Below are 23,589 nucleotides of genomic sequence, written 5' to 3'. Positions count from 1 at the left end.
GTTAACAACAACACATCTTCAAACAGACTTTCATTGAGAGTCTTTCCACATCTAAACAATGGAAGAATAAATACCCTAATGAGAATCTTACCAATGAAGACCTCTGTAGAGGAACAGCACAGTTGGAGCATCTGTCTGTAACAGTGAAAAAGCACAGCTGGTTAAGTGGAGTGTTAAAAATGGTTGTATGTTTGGGGTGTTGAGTGGCTCTATACAGTATATACCATAATTGAGTTATGGTATATAAAGCCTATTTGTTTACCATTTCATGTCTTGGCTTAGTTTATAAAGTAGCCTAATTGTAATAAATCCAGTTGTGCCAGGTAAATAAAATGGATGTCAAGTGAATCATTGGTTGGTTGTGTTTCTTCAACGTGGTCCTCTGTAGCTCAATTGGTAGAGCATGGCGCTTGTAACGCCAGGGTAGTGGGTTCGATCACCGGGACCACCCATACGTAAAAATGTTAGCACATGACTGTAAGTCGCTTTGGATAAAAGCATCTGCTAAATGGCTTATTATTAAACAATCAAATATCCACCATTTAATTGGTTTGGATTTTGCCATTTTTGTAGTCCCACTCACCGGGTCGTCACTAGTTACCACAGCCACAAAGTAATTAACCCCGCCTATTTCTACCAATTTAAACCTAACATTAACCACACTGCTAACCTTATGCCTAGCCCGAACCTTAAATTAAGAGCAAAAATCAAATTTTTGTTTTCATAAATTTTTACGATATAGCCAATTTTGACGTTGACGCTGTGGAACCCACACACCGTGTCCATCATCATTTCATTTCACTAGGAGACTTTAGCGCTGCTAGCTACATCATCTTGAGACAACTGCGAAACGAAGGAAATCCATCCCAGTCAAGAACCGAGTAAAGGAGGCGCCGATAGCTAGATTCCTGAACCTGTATTTCTCTATTGCTGGGGCAAATAAACGGTTCAGAAATGGTAAGAATAGCTCGTTTTTCTATTGTCTAAGTGCCATGAAGCTTTTATTTGTGCTAGTTAGTTAGCTATCTAGCAAGGCAGCAGCTCGTTGTGGGTAGCCGCGCGAGCAAGATATGTTTTGGCGAATAATCCTGACTCATTGAACAGGGTGCCATTTTAATTTTCATCTGTAGAAATTATGGTTTTAACCTCACATTTAGTTAAGAACGTTTTCTGGCCCATCAACCTTATCAAAATACGTTAAAATGAATTAGACCGACGGCTAGTTATCTGTTTCAACAATGGCAGCTACGCTGTTTAGAAAGCTAACCTAGCTAGCTAACGGCTGTCGTTCTTTCGGCTAGCTGCGTCAGCTAACATTAGATATGTTAGCTAACGTTAGCTATGCTAACCGAATAATGGTGATGTTGCTTTAGCTAGCTACATAACTAGCCCATGAAAATGTTGGCTTTTATGTTGATTTAGAGAACAAGTCTCTAGCTAGTAACTTATACCAACAATATCTAACAAGCATGAAAAAGTCACCGTGTTACAGTATGTGCTCAAATGTTTTGTTATTAACTAACGTTAGCGAGTTAGTTGGCTGGCCAACCAGCCAACAACAACAGTTCATGACACTCACTAGTCTGGCTAAATGCTGTTGGCAAGCCAGTCTGTAATATGGAGAGTATTGGTCTATATTTAGTTATGACAATACAGGTGAGCTCGAAGGCAAGCTGCTTTTGGGCCTCTGTAACATTGAAGAGATTGCCCACTAACGTACATTTAATTTGCTCTAACTATTTATTTAACCATAATACATTGCTCTGTCCAACCGAAGTACTGAAGTCTTTACCCTCTTTGGACTCTACTGTCACTAAACTACTCATTTGGTCTGAGTATCACAACAAACAATTATTTCTGCTCTGTCAAGGCAGAGTGGTAAGCCAGGTGTAATGTAAGTGAGGGAAAGACAGTGTGTGAATGGAACAGTCGACTTTCAGGTCATGTAGGCCTAGTTAGTGTTTGGTTTCAGTGGGACAGAAATCTGACCCTGCATGCCTCACACTCACTAACCACCCCAGTAATAGCTTCCCCACCAATCACTAACTACCCCATGATGGCTAGTAGGAGACAACCCCTTCATACTCTGCTAGTCTCCAGGCTCTGTGCTTCCCTGACTTCCTCTCAGGCAAGACTGCTGTACTCCTGTAGGAAATAGAGCAGCCTGACATCTCATTGTTCTGTTCCTCTGAGTCAGTCAGCAAAGCGCCTGTTTTGATACAACCTGAGGAAACATGGATGCTAGACGTAGTGTGCGTGTGCAAGGCTGAACACCCCATCCCCGCCTTTACCTTAGCTGACCTGTGTCTGTTTAACATGTGAGGGGCGTACTGATGCTGACTGCTGAGAGGCTGTGACTATAAAATCAATCCTGGTGTGGGTGCGTGCGCACTAGCCTTTCAAATGCTGAGCTGAGTGAGAATCAAAAGCTGCTTACACTAATGAAATAGCCTGCCTTATTGCCCAACAACACACACACACCCTTCACTCCAAGCTAGAAAGCAATTAAATGGTTCCCAATACACTGTGATTGTAGCACAGGATTGCATGTTCCTGAGGCATAGCTTTTGTATTATCTGATACACCATATCCCTGTTCTGTGAATGAGTCACTCTTTCACGGTTAGAGCATTGGGCCAGTAACCAAAAGGTTGCTGCTTCGAATACCTGAGCCGACAAGGTGAAAGATGTGCCCATGAGCAAGGCACTTAACCCTAATTTACTCCAGGGGTGGCATACTATTATGGCTGACCCTATAAGACAACACATTTCACTGCACCGATCTGGTGTATGTGACAAAACATATTTATTCATTAATTGTTTTGCACCTGAGGTTTACTTTTACATAAAAAAAAAACATTTTTGTCATTTAGCAGGCGCTCTTATCCAGAGCGATTTACAGTAGTGAGTGCATACTTTTTCATACAGGTCCCCTGTATCAAGCCCTCTACCCTGGCGTTTCAAGCGCCAACTGAGACACACAGGACCTTTAGGCATTGGGTTTGTTAAATCTGTTGTCAATAAGGAAGTAGGTTAATCTTCTCTCGTTGAGAATATCTGATTGGGTGGAAGGCTAGCGAGGTGGTTTAGCTCTGTGTGTCTGTTTATTACATTGTTGGTATGTGTGTTAATGTAAATGTAGGGTATTAGGTAGGGCCAGGACAATGTCAGTATCGCAATCTTTTTTCCATGGCAAAAATGAAAACACGAAGCAGACCTAACTCTTTGGTACTTTAAAAACCTGTAAAATATTGTGTGCTATAGTTTGGAAAATAAATAAATGTGACTCTGGATGAAAACATAATGATGTTTGTTTCCAACATTAGGGCTGTTTTCCTATAGAAGTTAAATCCGCTTTGTGTTTAGTTTCCTTGCCATGATACTAACGAGTACTGCGATACTGGTATCGTCCCAGCCCTAGTAAGGTTCAGTGATTCTGGCCAGGACACAATGACTGAGGTAGCCTAATGAGATTTACCGGACTGCTTTCCCACGACTACAGCTCTCTCTCTCTTCCCTGAATCATTGTGCCATTACGGTTTCTCACGGTTGTATTGTGTTGTTAATGTATAATTTCCTGCAGAAATGCCCAACTGGATTAGCTAGATATTAAAACATCCCCATTAGCTGACGCTATTAGAAAGGTTACGTTACTGTTGACACTCTAGTCTAGCACAGATGTTAGTTACTATTAGCAAACAGCCCTGAGGGGTATACTACAATTGGTAGAGCATGGCGCTTGTAACGCCAGGGTAGTGGGTTCGATCCCCGGGACCACCCATACGTAAAAATGTATGCGCACATGACTGTAAGTCGCTTTGGATAAAAGCGTCTGCTAAATGGCATTATTATTATTATTATTATTATTATTACAATGCAGGTTCAATGAGTTAGCCAGCTAACTTGTCTAAATGTTGAAATGGGCATGGTCTCTGACTCAACAACCAAGAAATCAATAGGTATTTTGGTTGTTTATCAAAGTTAGCTGGCTAACTCATTGAACCTGCTTTGGAGTATACCCCTCTGGGGTCCTTCCTAGAAACAACACATGATGGGGTCGTGAACTTTGCAGTAGAGGGACATGATGATGTTGATGTGTCAGGTTTCACAACCAACTGTGAGGAAATCACTGTCATGGCCTCCATGTTCACAGCATGGACATCCTGTCTTTATTGCAATTTTTAAAGGACTCCTGCCATCATGCGTGCACACACACTGCTACTGGTGTGTCTAAATATAACATGGGAGAACTAGGCCTATCCACCAATCTAGTGCTGGTCATAAGCACGAACGCACACAAACTGCTTGTCAACAGTGTCAGGAAGTAAATAGTGTTCCGGTTGCGACACAAACCAAACAAACATCATCAGCCATGGGCCTAAATGACAGTAAATGACCAGAGATGGAGACAAGGCTGGCTGTCCTCTGCTATATATAGACCATCTGCCTGGCTGTCAACAACAATGAGCCTCACTTCCCTTCTCTCACTCTCTCTTCATATCTTTGTAAATTGGAGAGGGACATTGTTGATGTTGCCATTTCCTGGTCTCCTGGCCAATCCAGGGTTTATATTACATAGGGATGTATCTGACTGTAAACTTATTGATACATTAATCAATGTCTTTGGACTGTGGAGAGCTCCTCTCATGTTGAATGTACTGCTGTTTCTGTCACAGTATTCGAGGCCAGTCTGCCTGCCAGAGGACTGGGAAGGAAGTAGCCTGGGCCTAAAGTGGACTAATCTGTCATTAGTTAGCTGTAATCACGTAGTTCATAGTTCAGCTGCTAGAAAGGACAGCAACTGATGAACAAGTACATTAGATTTTTGTTCAGTTCTGTTTTTTGTTCTTCATTCGGAGTTAGGATAGTAACCACTGTTTTCTGTCTTATTCCCCCAGGTCTTGTGGTGAGGTGTTGCTGCGTAAGGCTGTGAGGAGGAGCAACTGCAGACTGAGCCAAACTTACTGATACACACTCACCAGCCTCCCATGGACGGCACACTCTGAGACAACATCTGTGAGGAGAGAAACAACAGGAGAGGGAGCAGAGGAGAGGAGAAGGAGCAGAGGAGAAGGAGAGCAGGAGGGACGTGACGATGTCGTCCAACAGGAACCAGAACCCCCATGGGCTGAAGCAGATCGGGCTGGACCAGATCTGGGATGACCTGAGGGCCGGCATCCACCAGGTGTACACACGGCAGAGCATGGCCAAGTCACGCTACATGGAGCTCTACACGTATCCCACACGCTAAAGGGGGAGGGGACGGGTGAAGGCCAGGTGTACATGAGGGGAGGGGGTGGAATTGAAAGGGTTAAATTGGTAAGGCTGCCGTAATTTCCCTTTGAGGCGTGTTTAGGCCTACTTCCCAAAGTGGAAGCTCACAACAGTATGCAGTGTCATTATGGTGTTGTGTTCATGGGTGTGTCCTAGTGGTGCAATACTAACTGATGGGCTAGGTCACATCACATGTAGAGGTCAGAGTCCTGCTGCAATAGACCTGATACCACCACAGATTCTCTGTTTCTGTCTTAACTCCCCTGCCTGTCAGCCATGTGTATAACTACTGTACCAGTGTGCACCAGTCCAGTCAGGGCCGGGGGTCTGCCGTCCCCACCAAGCCCTCCAAGAAGAGCAGTACTCCTGGGGGGGCCCAGTTCGTAGGCCTGGAACTCTACAAGAGACTCAAGGAGTTTCTCAAGAACTACCTAACCAGTCTGCTCATGGTGAGTGGTACTGTGACATGGGGATTCCATCCTCTCCTGACCCTCTGGCACTTTGATGACCTTTCACAGATTTTATTTATTTATTTTACCTTTATTTAACTAGGCAAGTCAGTTAAGAACAAATTCTTATTTACAATGACTGCCTACACCGGCCAAACCCGGACGACGCTGGGCCAATTGTGCACCGCCCTATGGGATCTAATGTGTGGTTGGATACAAGGACAATATGGTGCCAATTCCACCTATCATTGTTTACTCTCTCTTTAACTGTTCCTTATTTCCTTTGGTGACCAATGCGTCTTTCCATCTCTACTCTCTCTCTCTCCCCTCCCTCCCAGGATGGCGAGGACCTGATGGATGAGTGTGTGTTAAAGTTCTACACACAGCAGTGGGAGGACTACCGGTTCTCCAGTAAGGTGCTGAATGGGATCTGTGCTTACCTCAACAGGCACTGGGTCAGACGTGAGTGTGACGAGGGACGCAAGGGCATCTACGAGATCTACTCGGTGAGAGGAAGGGAGGGAGGGAGTGTCTGTGTGTGTGTGCCAATTTTCAACTGTAAAAGATGAGTGAATTATTACATTTGCATTTTATCATTTAGCAGACGCTCTTATCCAGAGCGACTTACAGTTTTTTAGTGAGTGCATACATTTTCATACTGGCTCTCTCTCCTCCATTTATCCCTCCTCCTCTTCTCTAGTTGGCTTTGGTAACGTGGAGGGAGTGTCTGTTCAGACCCCTAAACAAACAGGTGGGTATGATGATGATGTCACATCTGACTGACACAACACATGCACGGTAAATAGAATCACCAACCACGTCAGTTCAGTGTTTTTCACTGTGTCGTTCTATGTGTAAGCTGCCATCTTATTCTAAGACGGTGAACGTAATTCATACATTAATTGACTTTACACCGCTCTCTCTCTCTCAGGTAACGAATGCGGTCCTGAAGCTGATAGAGAAGGAGAGGAATGGAGAGACCATCAACACCAGACTCATCAGTGGTGTGGTGCAGTCCTACGGTACAACACACATCAAACCAATCCATTTCCAGTTTTCACTTAGACACGTGTTTATAAAATATCATCACATTCCAGTACATCACAGAATTCTCTCAATAGAAGAGTTCAGAAGTGTCAGACTTGACGGGGTGTGTGTTTTGTTTCCTACAGTGGAGCTGGGGCTGAATGAGGAGGATGCGTTTGCTAAGGGTCCTACACTGTCAGTGTATAAAGAATACTTTGAGTGCCAGTTCCTCACGGATACTGAACGCTTCTACACACGAGAGAGCACCGAGTTCCTCCAACAGAACCCTGTTACTGAGTACATGAAGAAGGTGAGAGAGAGAGAGAGAGAGGAGGGAGAAGGGAGAAGGGGAGGGGAAAAAGAGGGTGGGAGTAGCAGCAGTGACAGGTGTAGCTCCATGAAAGCACCAGGAAGTTAACCTTGTGTGTGTGTAGGCGGAGGCCCGTCTGCTAGAGGAACAGAGGCGTGTGCAGGTGTACCTCCATGAGTCCACTCAGGATGAGCTGGCCAGGCGGTGTGAACAGGTGCTCATAGAGAAACACCTGGAGATCTTCCACACAGAGTTCCAGAACCTACTGGATGCTGACAAGAACCAAGGTAGGTAAGGGTAGTGGGGGTGGGGGGGTTAAGCTGCTCAACCCAGGAAATGGAAAATACAATAGAGAATAAGTATAAGGAGTTATATATGCCTTGCTGTTATGAGTGCCTCTGTTTTGTTTAGACAAAAGTTGTGTGTACTCAGTCTCTCGCTCTCTCTCTGCTCCCTCATTCTCTCTTTCTTTCTCTTTTCCTCCCTCTCTCAGATCTAGGTCGGATGTATAACTTGGTGTCTCGAATAACGGATGGTCTGGGAGAGCTAAAGAAACTCCTAGAAACACACATCCACAACCAGGGCCTGGCCGCTATAGAGAAATGTGGAGAGGCCGCTCTCAACGTATGTATACACATACACACACACACACACACGCACCCACACACACACACTTACCTGTCTGTCTGTCTGTCTGTGTTTGTCCCTCCCAGGACCCTAAGGTGTATGTCCAGACCACTCTGAACGTCCATAAGAAGTACAACGCTCTGGTCATGTCTGCCTTCAACAACGACGCTGGCTTCGTAGCTGCTCTAGACAAGGTGCACTCTAGCTTTTAATAAACAACTTTTTTTCTCCTTAACAAAACGATGTACTAGGGATTCCTATATAAATACCCAGAACTGATGTTGTAGTGTGTTCTCGCTCCAGGCGTGTGGTCGTTTCATCAACAACAACACAGTCACTAAGATGGCCCAGTCCTCCAGCAAATCACCTGAACTACTGGCTAGATACTGTGACTCTCTGCTCAAGAAGAGGTGGGTGCTCTACTGTATGGCACTGGGGCTATTGTCTGTCTGTCTCTCTGATGTAACTAATCATTCACTGTTCTGTTCCCCAGTTCTAAGAACCCAGAAGAGGCAGAGTTGGAGGACACACTCAACCAAGTGGTGAGGACCTACTCTTCGTTCATAAACCTTTTGACTTTCTCTTCAGAACTAATTGGAGTTACCAACTCTCAACCTCATGATATCACAATAAACCTTTCATACCTTGATCATTTGTTCTCTCAACGCTTCTCTCCTCTCCCTCAGATGGTGGTGTTTAAGTACATAGAGGACAAGGATGTGTTCCAGAAGTTCTATGCTAAGATGCTGGCTAAACGCCTCGTCCACCAGAACAGTGCTAGCGACGACGCAGAGGCTAGCATGATCTCCAAACTCAAGGTCTGTACCACATACACACACACAAGCATTTATCCAATCTCACACAGACCGATCACCCCAAGGAATGTAAAAGAAAATATGTAATTTGAAAGTATTGTGACTTTCTCTCTCCCTTAGCAAGCGTGTGGCTTTGAGTACACATCTAAACTACAGAGGATGTTCCAGGACATCGGAGTCAGCAAAGATCTCAACGAACAGTTCAAGAAACACCTGACTAACTCTGAACCTCTCGACTGTAAGCACCTGTCGGTCTGTCTAATAAACCTAATACTTCTGTTTACCGGTATCTGTATTTATTGTAAATGTGTTTACAATGCTAAATAATGAGGTGTGTTACAGTGGACTTCAGTATCCAGGTGTTGAGTTCAGGTTCCTGGCCGTTCCAGCAGTCGTGCACCTTCGCTCTGCCCTCCGAGGTGAGACTCAACTCAATAACTCAACCTTGTAACGATACACACATCACTCCTGTAACGACTCCAACACAACAAAACATACTCCCCAACATATTTATTTGGACAGTGAAGTTAAATTTTTTGATTTGGCTCTATACTCCAGCATTTTGGATTTGAGATCAAATGTTTTATGAGGCGATAGTACAGAATGTCGCCTTTTTATTTGAGGGTATTTTCATATCTGTTGTACTGTTTAGAAATGAAAGCACGTCATGTATCTAGTCCCACCATTTGAAGGTGACATACGTTTTTGGAAAAATACTTTGTGTATTACATTTAGTCTAAAGTTTGGTATTTGCTCCCATATTCCTTGCACACAATGACTACATTGGATTATGTTGTGCCCAATATAAATGAATGCTAAATAATGTATTGTGTAATTTTAGTCACTTTTATTGTAAATAATAATAAATGTTTCTGAACACTTCTAAATTAATGTGGATGCTACCATGATTACGGATAATCATGAATGAATCGTGAATAATGATGAGTGAGAAAGTTACAGATCCACAAAGATCATGCCCCCAAAACATGCTACCCGCTCACCATTACCAATAACAGGGGAGGTACATTTGTTTGGGGGGTATGATATTTATGCCTCTAACTTTCTCACTCCAAATACTTATGACCCCTTCAAATGGAAGGACTAGATTAAAGGTAAAATAAAAATACATAAAGTGCTTTAATTTCTAAACGGTAAAACGGATATGTAAAAAATAAAGTCCTTAAATAAAGGTGACATTCTGTACCGTCACCTCATATAAAACACTTGATCTCAAATCCAAATGATAGAGTATAGAGCCCAATTAAACGTTTTAGCGTCACTGACCAAATAAATACGGAAGGGATAGTAGGCCTAATACAGCAACCTCTCGTCCTCCAGTTGGAGCGTAGCTACCAGCGGTTCACCGCGTTCTACGGCAGCAGACACAGCGGTCGGAAACTCACCTGGCTCTACCACCTGTCTAAAGGAGAGCTGGTCACCAACTGCTTTAAAAACAGGTACAGATTTGATACAAGGTCACTAGAGTTCAATAAAGGCTCTCCATACTTCACTAGAATCTGGAGATGTACGACATCACTGACTTTAATCCATTGTATGTTCAAGGTACACTCTGCAGGCCTCTACCTTCCAGATGGCTATCCTGTTGCAGTACAACACAGTGGACCTGTACTCCGTACAACAACTCACTGACAGCACCCAGATCAAAACCGTGAGTTATGCTGATACTGTGCTCTAAATAGAGCTGTATTAAATCTAAATAAACGCTTTTAAATGACCCCTGATGAGATTGGCACATTTGTATGTTACTGGCTGTGAATATTGTTTTTACCGTTTTGTGTTGTATTTTAGGACATTCTGGTTCAAGTGTTGCAGATCTTGTTGAAATCCAAATTGCTGGTAAGTGCAAGTCAAGTAGAATGTGTTGTATAACGATAGTCTGTCCACTAGAGGGCTCTGGACTCTGCAGGATAAATGCCTACAAGCTGATTGGAAAGTAGTCATTTGTAATGCGTCTCTGTGTGTGTGTCAGGTCCTGGAGGATGAGAATGCTAACATAGACGAGGTGGAGTTCAAACCAGAAACCCTGATCAAACTCTTCCTGGGATACAAGAAGTAAGTCCCCTCTGTTTCTCCTCCTTTTGTGTTCTGTCTGGTTCTTGCGTGTTTTCTCTGTCTAAGCATAGATGTAATCCTAAAACAATTTTTTGTTCATGTCTCCAGTAAGAAGCTGCGTGTGAACATTAACGTTCCTATGAAGACTGAACAGAAGCAGGAGCAGGAGACCACACACAAGAACATAGAGGAGGACCGCAAACTCCTCATACAGGTGTGTGTGTGTGTGTGTGTTCCCGACCGCCAATGTTTGAAATGTCAAACTGTACTGAATTTCTCTTTCAGCATGTACCACTAAGTATTATGAACTGTGTGTGTAGGCTGCCATAGTGAGGATAATGAAGATGAGGAAGGTTCTGAAACACCAGCAGCTCCTGGCTGAAGTCCTAAACCAGCTTTCGTCCCGCTTCAAACCCAGAGTCCCTGTCATTAAGGTAACACACAAACTCTTACCTGTCGCAGTACATTCTCAAAGGACACTCACATTGCACCAACTGTAGTATTTTAATATTTTTGTCTTAAAGTACATCCCTTTTTCCTCCTCTTTCTCTGCTACTGTTCTGTCTCCTCTGTAGAAGTGTATAGACATCCTGATAGAGAAGGAGTATCTGGAGAGAGTGGATGGAGAGAAAGACATGTACAGCTACCTGGCTTAACCCGCCCCCTCCCCTCCCCTTTTATTTTTCTTTGTCGTTTTTTAATGTCCGAGTAATAAAGTGTGGTTCTTCTGACTGGCAGACATGTTGTGAGGAGTGTGTGTGCTCAGTGGGACATATACACATGGACACACTATCTTGTTTTGATATGCAAATATGATCAGACCCCATAGCATAGTGCGAAGTCCAACCAGAGAGCTGTGTCCACGGTTATAGCATGCAACTGCCTCCCTGCTAGCTTGGTCTCAGATTGAGGGGTATCCTTCGAAGCAGGTTTGAGGAGTTAGGGTGGTAACTTTGGTCAACTGAGTTCAACTCGGGATAAGCGGGTCATAGGAAAGTAGCTCACCTTTTTAGCCAGGTACATTTATATGGCAACAAATCCTTCAGAACTAACCTGCTCTGGGGCAGGCTAATTCAGGGCTAACTCCATTTACCCTAAATAAGTCTTGAGTTGAGGACCAATGAAATCAGATTCCCTCCCTCTTGCAAAGATTGCCTCATCCCCTTCATTTCAGGATGACTGATATTTGATTAATCAAATGTTTGTGTTAAACGTTACAATATCACATTACATATTTTAGTAATGTCAGAATGCATTTTAAACTTAATGCAATGTAACTTTTGTATGACTTAATACAAAACATTTGATATATATGAGTGGAGTGGGGGGGGTGCTTATGCATTGATCAGCACACCAAAGCCAGAATTAAACGACATAATTTTAAATAAAGAAGGCCCTTCTAAAAGCCTATTTCACACCACAGCCTGCTGGATTTGCAAGATACCATTTCATGCATTTTGATTTTGGCACAAATGAAAATGTGACACTGCCTCGCCCATGGATTGATTTTTCAGCATTGTCTCAATTAATTCGCCGTTCGACTAGCATTGTGCGATATGCACGCAGTTACAAGCCTGCTAGAGTTAGCGGCAGGCAGACAAGCAATATATGCCGCTGTAGTGTACGAATGAAGCCTGAGCTGGTATGGTGAAGCTAGTTAGCTTTAGAAAACCCGGAGTAGCTCTAGCTTGCTTCGTAGGATGCTCTAGCTTGCTTCGTAGGATACTCCTCAGGTGCTGTAGCAGCTAACTATCGTTATCATGCCAGACAAATTGCAGACTGGCATGACAACACATGCACTAGGAGGAGTTGGCTGAAGCACACAACTGGACCAGCAGGCTACCTCCATAAAGCCAGAGTGGAGATGGACTAGCCTATATGGAGAGATAACTGGTTGTACTACCGGTCCGGATGAAGGAAATCAGTTGTCTGCATAAAATGGAGACGCCCCTGCGATTTAGATCTGAGTCTGAGGGCTCTATTCAATCTGTATCGCTGAAGTTCAGCGGAGACTGCATTCACGGTAAACGCTGCATATGTCGTCTCAATCAGAAACTACCTTTTAATTTCTATCGCGTAGAGCACTGAATCAGCACTTCTGGAGAGTGTTGGACCTACTGAACTAGTGCCCCATCCCAAACCCACCCCTAGCCTCTTCCCCCCAGGGTCAGGGTTTCATATGGGATTGGGCCTGTATCATCACTGCAATGAGGAAACCATTTGTATAGTGTGGTTAATTTTACAAATGTGTGCTAAATAAAGTCAAGGTTTCTCTACAGCGGTCTTGTCACTGGCTGGGTTGTTACTTACACCGAGATGTTTTTTTATTTCACCTTTATTTAACCAGGTAAGCCAGTTGAGAACAGGTTCTCATTTACAACTGCGACCTGGCCAAGATAAAGCAAAGCAGTGCAATAAAAACAACACAGTTACATGTGTGTGCATTTTCATTATAGCATTGTATAGTCTATACTGCTTGTTTTACACTTGACTCCTTATTTGAAAGGAATTGTTTGTGCAGTGTAATGTCTGCCAAATTACTCACATTACTGAAGTGGTTTCTGTTATTTTATTATGGATCACATTGAACAATACTCCCTGTAAAGACAGTAAAAATCAGCACCTTGGAAATCAGACAGAGTAGTGGTCCCGGCTAGACAACTGGAGGAAACATAACACAACATTCAATATATAATTTCTGTGTAGAGCAGTTTCCCTGTTCCATATGACAGAAGCACCGCTGTTCTATGTAGTAGACCTATATTTCTATGAACATTCTGTAATTTTTAATCCCACTGGACGCCAGCTGGCTCTACAACTCAGGAAGTATACATCCTAACAGATGGGCGAGACACTAGTCCTCGGGAGCTGCTGTGTCTGCTGGTTTTCCAGTCAGACAGGTGTGAGCTATCTGTGACATTGAATCAATGGATCTCCCAAGAACCAGAGTTCCTCACCCCTGTACTAACACGAGCAACAAACTACTTAAAACAAAGGAGAGTCAGACTTCTCCCATCTACTAAACACAACCGTCAGTCATCTAGATCTGTCTGTAGGCCTTTACAGAACCCTCTCAGCTGCTGGTAAAGTTGACACTAAGTTACAGTTGTAAAAACAGGAGATAAATCGGAGCAGTTTGTCCCACTGCAGGTGAAGACATGAACATTACTTAACATTATTCAAGGCTGGTTGTATTGGTTGAAGTCTGCAGTATTCACAAGCACCAGGCGTCACTAGACTATAGTAGCAGTGAGGTCTTCCCTGGACTATAAACATGGAAGCTTTCGTCATCATGCATTAATCAGATTGTGGACACATCAATAAATCAACACTTAAGGGCTCTAATCAAGTGACTATTCAGTGTTCTAACGACAAGATTCAAGGCACAGCAGAAGTGGATATCTGGGGGTGTTTACAAAACCTCAAGGTTTAGTATGTGAGAAAACATCACACTGTCTTAGCACCATCTAGAATAGAGATTGCGTCAAAGCATGCCTCAGGTGGTCAATGGTCATCAAAAGTTCAAAACATGAAGAAATAAAAGACAGAAGATAGTTTTAGGAATAAACCAGGATATTAAAAAATATATAGTGCTATAGTGCTGCTGGTCAACAGTACTGCTATCACCTCAGATATCAGGATATAGTCTCAAAACAATGTTCCGGCATTCAAGAGTGTGTCTGGAGTTTGAGACCAAGGTTTGGACACTGGCTAGGGGAGGGGAAAAAGTCACCAGTGACAGCTCTTTTAAACCTGCATTTAGTCTAGCTGGTGGTCAGGGGCTAAGTAAAATGTTCTCAACAACCAGTTGTTATGGTTGAGTCAATGTGTCCATGGATTTGGATCAAGTATAAAAAGTATCACAGCGCTAAAGAGATCCCCTCAGTGGATTTATTAAGACCTGTTTATGTGTGTTTGTTAGCTGTAAATGGAGGAAAGACAGTTCTAGTGACCGTAGCAATGAGTCCCACATATCCCAGAGAACAGGAAGATTTGTTGGTAGAAAAACTATTCAAAGTGAGAAAAAGAGTCAACTTCCCAGAATTCTTGAAGCATCCAGACAATTAGTAATTTGTGTTTCCTGAAGAGAAGAGTGTGTGTGTGTGTGTATGTGTGTGTGTAAGGCCTTTGATCCAGAGGAGGTAGAAGAGGGGATCATGGCATCTCTGATTCCCGCTCGATGCCGACGTACTTCAGAGCATCAGCTTGACTGTACCTGAGAGAGATAAACAAGACGAGTTAGGTACAGATGTCAAATCAACCACAAAGTGTGTGAGTATGTGTACGTATAAGTGTCTGTCAGTGAGACACCCTCCTCACAGGGTATTCAGATTGAGATGGCTGGTAAGGCTGCAGACTGGCTGGTTAGTAACACTTATACTGACCGGTAGTCAAAGAAGAGCTCTTCTCCAGTCTGTATGGTTCTCTTAGCAAAGATCCCTATCCTGTGGTCCCCATTCACCATCATCACTGCAGAGAGAGGAGGAGAGAGACTGTTAGCACAACACAGAGGTCTCATCAGTGAATCTCTACATCAGAGTGTTATGTCTGTTGGTCCCATCTGCCGGTGTTTTAGGTTATACACACCAGACTGGATGGATCAGCTGAGATACTATACATCTGGTGGTTTAAACACTGCTGTAGCACAGTTTCTAGTCTAATCCTCTGGGGAAACATTCACCCAAAATCAACTAGTGAAAGTGTTTAAGGCATTGTCTGACCTTTTGCATAGCAGTTGGGGTGGACGGAATGGTTGGCGAAACGAATCTTGTTTCCTTTCCTAGTAGCATCCACTACAAAGTCTGGGTGAGAGAGAGAGAGAGAGAGAAAGAATTAGCTTTCCCTCCCAGCTTTTCAAAAACATTATTTCAATACTTTTGTATGCGTGTGTGTTACCGTTGTTGAGGTTGAAGAGGAAGCTACACATGTATTTGTCATAGACCTTCCCTCTGCGATCCGCCTCATCTTGGGAGATTATCTACAAAGAAGGGAGAGAAACACACAAACACAGAACAATTATTTTCCACAGGCTTGTATATTACACACAAGTAAATAAAAACCATCACCCAGACAGAGACAAACACAGGGCCGAGCCTCACCTCTCCACAGTACTCAGAGATGAACTCGTTCTTCTGAACTGGCTCTTTGATGAAGATGCCCCAGCCTGCTACGTCAGACGGAGCTAGGAGCAGGTGCTGAGGGGGAGGGGAGGGGGGTGAATCACAAGAGAGAGCTACTGATATAAAGTGTGTGTGTCCGTGTGTGTGTGTGTTACCTTCTTGGCTCCCCTCTGTATGGAGCAGTTTTTACAGGAGACGTTCTTGCTGTCCCAGTGTTCAGCGGCTCCACAAGTCAGACAGAGGTCGGGGTCACACTCTCTGACCGCAAGGTAACATGGACACTGTTTAGTGTTACACTGGGCCTTACACCTGCAGCCTGGGAAACGGTTCTGACCTACACACACACACACAAGGTTAGAGTGTGTGGACTGGTTTGCACTGTAATGTAATTGTGGATCCAAATAAAGTATTTAAAAATGTCCTCACACTCAGAGCTGCACTGGCAGAATTTCTCACAGAAGTTCTGAGCAGTGACGCAGGGACAGGAGGAGTCACAGGGCTGGCGGGGGTGGTCACATGGCTGGTAATTATACACGTGGTTGGACGAGCCATCTACAGGAGGGGTTAAGCACAGGACAGTGCCGTCACACAAAGATAAAAACTGATAAATTCATCACATTGATCATAAGAACACATTCAATCACATTCAAAGATTGAGTGAGGCTGCCATGTTAGGAGAGATCTAAAGAAAATTGTCACCTTTCTTCAGTTGGATCTTCCTGCAGTGAGTGGCCCACAACCTGAAACAGTAGATCGGTCAGTAGTCTTTTCCATGGATGTTGACAACCAGAGCTTCTGACTATGTCCTGCAGTCAGCCCATTACTGTACCCTGAAGTAGTCTGTCCATGGCGTACCTGTGTTTCCTCTTCTTCTTGCGAGGGGGCGTGTCTTCGTCCTCGGCCGGAGCGCGAGCGATGATACTAGACTCCTTCACTCTGAACTCATATACCTAGAGACACACACACATTACCAGACAATATACAAATTGTCTTTCCATAAAACCTGCCAAGTAAAAAGGAAGGAATCGGAGAGAAAGATATAGTCTTCTATATCTTCTTCCGCATGGGTGCTGTCGTAATACAAACACACCTGTCTGCAGGTCTTGGTTCCTATGAGCCGTGCTATACAAACACACCTGTCTGCAGGTCTTGGTTCCTATGAGCCGTGCTATACAAACACACCTGTCTGCAGGTCTTGGTTCCTATGAGCCGTGCTATACAAACACACCTGTCTGCAGGTCTTGGTTCCTATGAGCCGTGCTATACAAACACACCTGTCTGCAGGTCTTGGTTCCTATGAGCCGTGCTATACAAACACACCTGTCTGCAGGTCTTGGTTCCTATGAGCCGTGCTATACAAACACACCTGTCTGCAGGTCTTGGTTCCTATGAGCCGTGCTATAGCACAGTAGTTGTCATAGTAGGTTCCGATGAGAACCCTAAAGAGTGAAGCCTCGGCTCCGCTCCAATCGACAACCTGAGGATCACACGTCAGCTTCAACTTCACTGGAGTCTGGCACCGTGAGTTACCCTCTGGAATACACAAAAGGCAATGGTTAGTGTGTGGGTGTGTGTATAGGACTGGGTATGGAGTTTGGCTGGCGCGTGCACGTGTGTGTATGTACCTGAACTGCTGGTGGTCTCCTCCTTCTTGTCATCATCATCATCATCATCATCTTTGTCGTTGTCGTCGTCTTTCCCCTCCCGCTCGCTGTCCGTGTCTTTGGTATCCGTGGAGACCGTTGGTGTGCTGGGCCGGCTGTTGCCGCTGGGTCGTCCCCGGCGACGGCTCACGGGGCGTTTGGAAGGGGTCTTGGACCTCTCAGTTGCCATGCCGTCAGGGTACTCCCTTACCAAACCATCCTAGACAACCACCACACAACAACAGTCAGAACTGAAGGTGTGTGTGTGTGTGTGTGTGTGTGTGTGTGTGTGTGTGTGTGTGTGTGTGTGTGTGTGTACTTGCCTGCACCAGGTACATGTAACACTCGTCACCACAGGGTTTACTGTCCACCAGATTCTCCATGTTCTTACGCTTATAGGTGTTAGGAGTTGCATGGAAGGCTGGAGAGAGAGATACAAAGAGGAGAGAGATGAGTGGTCGTAGTGAAGTCAGAGTGTTGGTGCAGAACAGTCCAAATGTGGTGAGAGAGTGTGTGTGTGTGCCTGTGTCCGTACACTCACGGTGCAGGAAGCAGTCGTATTTGAAGCAGCGTCGGCAGAAGAGTGTGTGGAAGGAGTGTAGACTCTGTTCTCTCTGAACGGAGCGAGCGTTAGGACCGTCCATGTTAGGAGTACACTCTGGAGGCAATGCACCGGGCAACTGGGGCTCTGTCAGCTCCTTGTACCTGATAGCATCCACACCATTAGATCTGAGACAGGACAGGAATATGCACTACTGACAGACACACGGGCTGGCACAATAATCGTATTATCGTGTAACCAACAATTATGGACAATAACTGAGCTTTAAAAAAATGATTGTCATAATCATCTTCATAGATTCATTTTAGGAATGGGGGGGGGGGGATTAATCTATATTTTCAAGTAGATATAGTTTACCCAATAGCAGTTTCTTTTTTTACATCAAGAGGGTAAAGTTGGTAATCGTTTTACGAGCAGAACGGCACAGTTGGGAGAAGGTTCATTTCCAAAAGCTCCAAGCATTAGTTTGAGAGACAGGGGTGCCATCAAAGCTGTGTTGTATTCATTAGGTATGACAAACCTAATTTTCAAAGATGCATTATGTACATTACAAGCTCCAAACATTTTTCACAAAATATGACACTCATTACAACAAACGTGGCCATTTGTATGACAATTAATCGTTACTCCATCATCGTCACAGCCCTAATAGATACACATACACTTTATATGAAACACACACACACACACACACACACACACACACACACACACACACACACAGATGGGTAGTTACTTTTCTCGAAGTTCCTCTGTTGAGCCCTTATCAGGGAACATTGAGGAGATGGCTTCAAAGATCTTATCAGACGGAAACTTCTTAGAGCTGTCACTGCTGCCTTGGCCTGCAAGCAGAGGACACAAAGGGGTTACACACACACAATTTCTTCCATCAGTCACTGCGTCAGCCCACACAGGACACAGGAGAGCGTAAGGAGAGATACAAATCTGAAAGGACAAGGACCTAGGGGAGAGATCTGTGAGATAAAGTGTGAGGGAATGGTTTTGGGATAAGGCCCATATCTATTCTTGGTTGGATGATAGCAGTGGCCATCTTACTGTCAGTGTTGATCAGGGGTTCCTTTCGGGGGTCCTCGGCCAGGTGGTCCTTCCCCTCACACAGCTCCATCTTCTCCAGCTTAAACTCCTGCTCTTCATCATCATCATCATCATCATCGTTGTCACTGTACTGGGTCAGGGCACCCACCAGCTCCACAAAGATCTCATCGTTGATGAAGCCGCACTCTGGAAACACACACACACAGTCATTTAACATGAATACACACCACACATCCAACAACACAAGATTTGATCATATCAAATATTTGTGTGCACACGTGCATGTCTTACCCCTGTCTCCGTGAACTTTGCCGTCGTAGTTCTTGATGAGTTCTTCTATGAAGGTTCCGTCTTGGTCCAGAATCTCATCTCCCATGTAGGGGATGTTGTGGAGAACCGTCTCATCTTCTACCTACAAGGCAGACCAGGTGTGTCAGGACAACTCCATTATAGTCTATAACATCACTATCATCAAGTTGGGACTAGACTACGGCATAGGGTTGGATAACTGCGGTTCTAGTGCACGTGTCAGAACAAGCTTGGTATCGCGCAGTGTGTGTGTGTTAACCATGAAGTTCTGCTGTAGCGGGGACCAGGAGTACATGACAGGGACAGAGGCTACAGCGTTGAGCGTCTTCAGAGGGATCACTTGTTTGGAGAACTCAGAGAAACCACTGTCCACCGTACACTGTAGGAGACAAGACCACACACACACACACTAGAGGACTCAGACAAGCCTTCACTGGAAAGAGAAGTGTAAAAAGTCCTAAATGGTGAAAAACAGTAAACTGGTAACATAGATTTTCAATCTCTCTGGATAGGTGTGTTGTGCATGAAGCATGCACTGACCTCTCTGGTCCCTCGTAAGGAGCTAACAGATGTCATGATGTGAACGGGCTGGATCCTCCTGGTCTTCCACTCAGCGTTCAGGATGTCTGTCCGCTCCAAGATCCTCTGACGGTTAGAGTTAAACATACTCTGGGGGGGGGGGGGGGGGGGGACACTGTCAGAAACCTGTGTTTGTGTGCATGTGCATGTGCATGTGTCTGTTTGTGTGCGTGTGCGTACCTTGACCTCGTCAGCCCGTCTGAAGCGTTTGAGTTGGCGTAGCCTCATGTACTCAGACTTTACCCTTCTCCTCCAACACACTGGTCCCTTCTCAGACCGTTTCCCTGTCAGCACCATAGTCAACCTGGAACAAACACACAGCTTTATAACCATGCACAGTACCAGAGTAAAGACAAAGAGCTATGGTTCTGCACTAAGGGCTGAGAATTGACATTAAAACACAAAACTGAGCTTTGGACCCCATAGCTGGTCATTGAACATGTTGATAAGGGCGCACAAACACACAGTCTCTTCAGAGTCAACGGTTCTTTCAGTTTCTATTCCCACCTCTACTCCCCTTTCTACAGCTGCACTGAGACAGTCATGCCAGGCCAGTTCAAAGTCATGCAAATAAGGGGAAACACCCCCAAACTAATTTCTGGTTGCATGTTTCAAATTCACATTCAAAGGCATCATTGTCCATTTACTTGGGGTAAAACAGAAATCACAAATCAGTCTTCGTTGGCTTCCATTACACAGGCTCAGTCCCAACTAAACACGACATTGTAGCCTCCATAATAACATCAGTGTCTCTCTGCTCGAGAAGGCCTGGAGAAATGGATGCTGGAGAGGGCCCTAGTTCGAAGTCATTGGCAACAAAAATCAAATCAGAGTTGTGCGTCTGCTTCATGACTGCTGTCTAGGATAGGATGAACTTTAATGTCCCCAAGGGAAAATTGTCTTACCAACACACAGTACTGCTGTATACAAAATAGACACTGTACATTACACATTCTGGGTTTTTTCTGCATATAAAATTCTCCGGCCGCCTATGTCCAAAGAGTACAATTAAATATTTTATCATTTTTGGGATGAAAAACGTTTTCAGTGTAAACTTAAAATGACTAAAACCAGATATAAAGTACGTAGAAAACATAATGGACCTATATTTTTTTATAAGATCATCTTTGAGAACTAACAATCACCAAAATATACGATAGACAGTCAAATTCCCAAAATTATGCATTCAGGAGTATTTGTCATGGCATGGGGCCCCCATTGATTTTGTTATAATGTTTGAGTCACTCAGATAGCATAAACCATGGTGAACTTTGTAGAATTGCAGGAAATTAGCTTTAAAACTGCAACATGTTATCTCAGCCCCATGACATGATGTGTAGATTGCACAAAATTAGCTTTACAACAGCTACATTTTGTCACTGTGGCCAACAGGAGGTCCTCTAACATTTTAGGCCATAATTAATACATTGCATCATCTGTGATTGGTCAAAACAACTTACTGATGGCACACTGCTAGAAAGAACATTGCCTATAGCTCTGGCTAGAGTAACTAGAATGTCTCCTTTTGTTAATCTGCACTGATATTACTGTGCATCTGTCCTGCCTGGGTGGGTCTAATCCAATAGATCCCCTTCCTTGAGGACATACAGTATCCGGTGCTGACATGAAAACCTGTTATCTTATCACACCACCACCAGTCACCACACTGGATGCTCATGTTTAGGGTTTCTCCAAGCACAGAGGAGAGGAGGATGACTTACAGTAGGATTACACATCACTGAAAATTATTTGCCAAATCTTTGTGTTCAAAAGTTCAAAACAAACATGTTGAGGGGCTCAATATTCAGACAAAGACGGAGGGGACGATTAACAATCTTATAATCAAAGGTAATAGAGAGCAATAGTAATGGAGTCTCTTTTTGTAGACACTAACTCCTCAATGGTTCGTTGAAAAAAGTATATTTGAGGTTTATTATAAGGATTTTGGATAAACGCCCAAAATAAACACAGGCTTAGGAGATCTTATACGTTTAGTTCTATGAGATAATCTTAATCAGCTAACTTCACTTTGTGAATTTTGAAGCATTTATGTAATATATATATATATATATATATATATATATTTATATATATAACGCACATAGACTTCATAATTCATAAAGGTAATGTTAACTGACTGATATTACCATTATAGAACAAAACGTATAAGATCTCATAAGCCTGTGTTAACCTCAGACCTTATTATCGGCGTTTATTCCAAAACCCTATTCTTTCCCCATAGGAATGTCTGAAAGAACCAGAGGTAAATAATTTCCGCTTTTTAGGACTACAAACTGGCGAGCTCTATTCTGTACTAGAATAGTGCCATATTACGGGTATTATGTAGTGGCAGGTGGCTGAATAGCGCCCCTATTGGAGATGTGAAGAACAAGTAGATCAGTCGGGGAAGACTTTCACCTTTCACTCTCTCAGCTTTCGCTCTCTCAACTGCCTCGAGTGACACATAGGAAAGAAATTCGGATCACTCCGCTTTGATGTCATTGCCGTTGCCAAATGGATTGCTGTCATGTCAAATGTGACATGAATTTGATATAATTGTAGCGAACACTAGATGGTGGCTCTCGAGGTAGCCAGTATCAAGCAAATTTCCCAATTCAGATGTAACGTTACGTTAGCTAGCTAAGTGTGTTTTCAATCCATCCTACCAAATACTTTGATTAACTAGCTAACTAACGCTAAAGGATGAATGACACCGCTACAAAGTTCAATAAAGTTCAATGTTGGGAGTCAATGTGTAAACCTGGTATGATATGAATTGAAGAAAGGAAAACCCTTCCGCGCCTCCACCGCAAACAAACACTCCAGTTAATTTGCAAAGTGAAGTACACAACTGTTATCTTGCCACATTCATTGGCTGGCTAACTGTTGTTGGCATAATTTACATAGATAACTGCCAGATCAGGCAAGTCAATAACTGTGTCAACTCCAACATTAACGTTAGCCTTCCATACCTAGCTAGCTGGTTAGCCAGCAAGCTAACTAGCGAACGTTACCTATGTGGCTATTTTTTTCCACAGAGGAAATAAGAATTGTATATTTTGACAGCGTTTCCTACCTGCAAAGGGGGGTCAGTCCTCATTCAATGAAGTGACTCGGGATCTATTGGACACACACTGTGCGAGAATCTTTCGTTGATCGGGATTGGATTACTACTGTTTTGTTGGCTAGCTTGTTAGCAGCGAGAGAAAGGGGGAGTCAATTCACCTCGCGCGTCCTCTAGCTAGCTAGCGAACAACATCGCCTCGCTACAAAGCCGGTCGCTTCTTTCTGGTCTGTACTTCCCAATGGAAATAACACGGATAATTTGATGCGGAATTACCGTCTTGTCAAATATACTGTTTAACTGAACTATTTTTCTCAATTTCTATATTTCCGCCTCAGCAACTATTCAAACGTCTCTCCCTGTCTCTTTCACTCACATTCGCCGCCCACTCCGGCCACTGCAGCTTCAACGAGCGCCAAACATATGGGCCAATCACCGCGGCCGATACTCAAGCTTCCCACTGCGGTGCATTGCGATAGGACGGATTGTATCAGGGAGCTGGCCAATGATAGGCAGCGCTACATCGGGGCCATGGAATGGGGGACATGTGGAGAAGTCTCCTTTGTTCTCTCGGTTAACAACGATACAAATGCCCAGAAAATATGTAGATGCGAGGTGTTTACACTATTACATGTGGCACGTTTATGTGCAACTATTTACAGTTACGACTCCCCATCATGGTA

General features: G+C 43.9%; 2 protein-coding genes across 4 annotated transcripts; one reads left to right on the top strand and one right to left on the bottom strand.

Annotated features, from left to right (window-relative positions):
• Positions 1-637: 637 nt before the first annotated feature.
• LOC311109332 (cullin-1-like) lies at positions 638-12,851 on the top strand. 2 transcript variants are annotated; one of them, XM_084152179.1, is made up of 22 exons: positions 638-957; positions 4,898-5,234; positions 5,548-5,722; positions 6,061-6,228; positions 6,423-6,473; positions 6,654-6,744; positions 6,895-7,058; positions 7,183-7,345; positions 7,552-7,682; positions 7,772-7,879; positions 7,989-8,095; positions 8,179-8,227; positions 8,372-8,503; positions 8,621-8,738; positions 8,843-8,919; positions 9,839-9,957; positions 10,064-10,169; positions 10,310-10,357; positions 10,491-10,573; positions 10,682-10,787; positions 10,894-11,007; positions 11,149-12,851. In XM_084152179.1, exons 2-22 carry the CDS (start codon positions 5,095-5,097, stop codon positions 11,227-11,229), a joined length of 2,331 nt encoding a protein of 776 aa, XP_084008305.1. In that variant the 5' UTR covers positions 638-957; positions 4,898-5,094; the 3' UTR covers positions 11,230-12,851. The 2 variants fall into 2 exon arrangements, with proteins under 2 accessions (XP_084008305.1, XP_084008306.1); XM_084152180.1 differs by lacking the exon at positions 638-957 and adding an exon at positions 4,455-4,811.
• A 277-nt stretch (positions 12,852-13,128) lies between these two features.
• On the bottom strand, positions 13,129-23,293 carry LOC311109333 (histone-lysine N-methyltransferase EZH2). Of its 2 annotated transcripts, none has more exons than XM_084152182.1 (20): positions 22,919-23,293; positions 20,023-20,146; positions 19,804-19,932; positions 19,523-19,642; positions 19,246-19,366; positions 18,955-19,140; positions 18,635-18,740; positions 17,878-18,041; positions 17,660-17,757; positions 17,319-17,556; positions 17,060-17,226; positions 16,549-16,643; positions 16,393-16,433; positions 16,120-16,245; positions 15,849-16,027; positions 15,673-15,768; positions 15,470-15,551; positions 15,295-15,375; positions 14,959-15,043; positions 13,129-14,789 (listed from the first exon to the last, which is right to left on the bottom strand). In XM_084152182.1, the coding sequence occupies exons 2-20, from the start codon at positions 20,137-20,139 to the stop codon at positions 14,729-14,731; spliced, it is 2,292 nt and encodes a 763-aa protein (XP_084008308.1). In that variant the 5' UTR covers positions 20,140-20,146; positions 22,919-23,293; the 3' UTR covers positions 13,129-14,728. The 2 variants fall into 2 exon arrangements, with proteins under 2 accessions (XP_084008308.1, XP_084008307.1); XM_084152181.1 differs by having other exon boundaries at positions 17,872-18,041; positions 22,919-23,292.
• Positions 23,294-23,589: the final 296 nt, after the last annotated feature.

This window comes from Coregonus lavaretus (assembly GCF_964263955.1).
Source record: "Coregonus lavaretus genome assembly, chromosome: 34".
Taxonomy (NCBI): domain Eukaryota; kingdom Metazoa; phylum Chordata; class Actinopteri; order Salmoniformes; family Salmonidae; genus Coregonus; species Coregonus lavaretus.
The sequence above is the reverse complement of the archived record's forward strand: the minus strand, read 5'-3'. Positions and strand labels throughout refer to the sequence as shown.

Coding starts and splice junctions, on each gene's coding strand:
- LOC311109332 (XM_084152179.1), top strand. CDS start 5,095: ATGTCGTCCAACAGGAACCAGAACCCCCATGGGCTGAAGCAGATCGGG. Junction 6,474..6,653: donor TCAGACCCCTAAACAAACAG/GTGGGTATGATG, acceptor TCTCTCTCTCAG/GTAACGAATGCGGTCCTGAA. Junction 10,170..10,309: donor ACAGCACCCAGATCAAAACC/GTGAGTTATGCT, acceptor GTTGTATTTTAG/GACATTCTGGTTCAAGTGTT.
- LOC311109333 (XM_084152181.1), bottom strand. CDS start 20,139: ATGGTGCTGACAGGGAAACGGTCTGAGAAGGGACCAGTGTGTTGGAGG. Junction 19,367..19,522: donor CGCTACAGCAGAACTTCATG/GTTAACACACAC, acceptor TCTGCCTTGTAG/GTAGAAGATGAGACGGTTCT. Junction 18,741..18,954: donor ACCCCTGATCAACACTGACA/GTAAGATGGCCA, acceptor CTCTGCTTGCAG/GCCAAGGCAGCAGTGACAGC.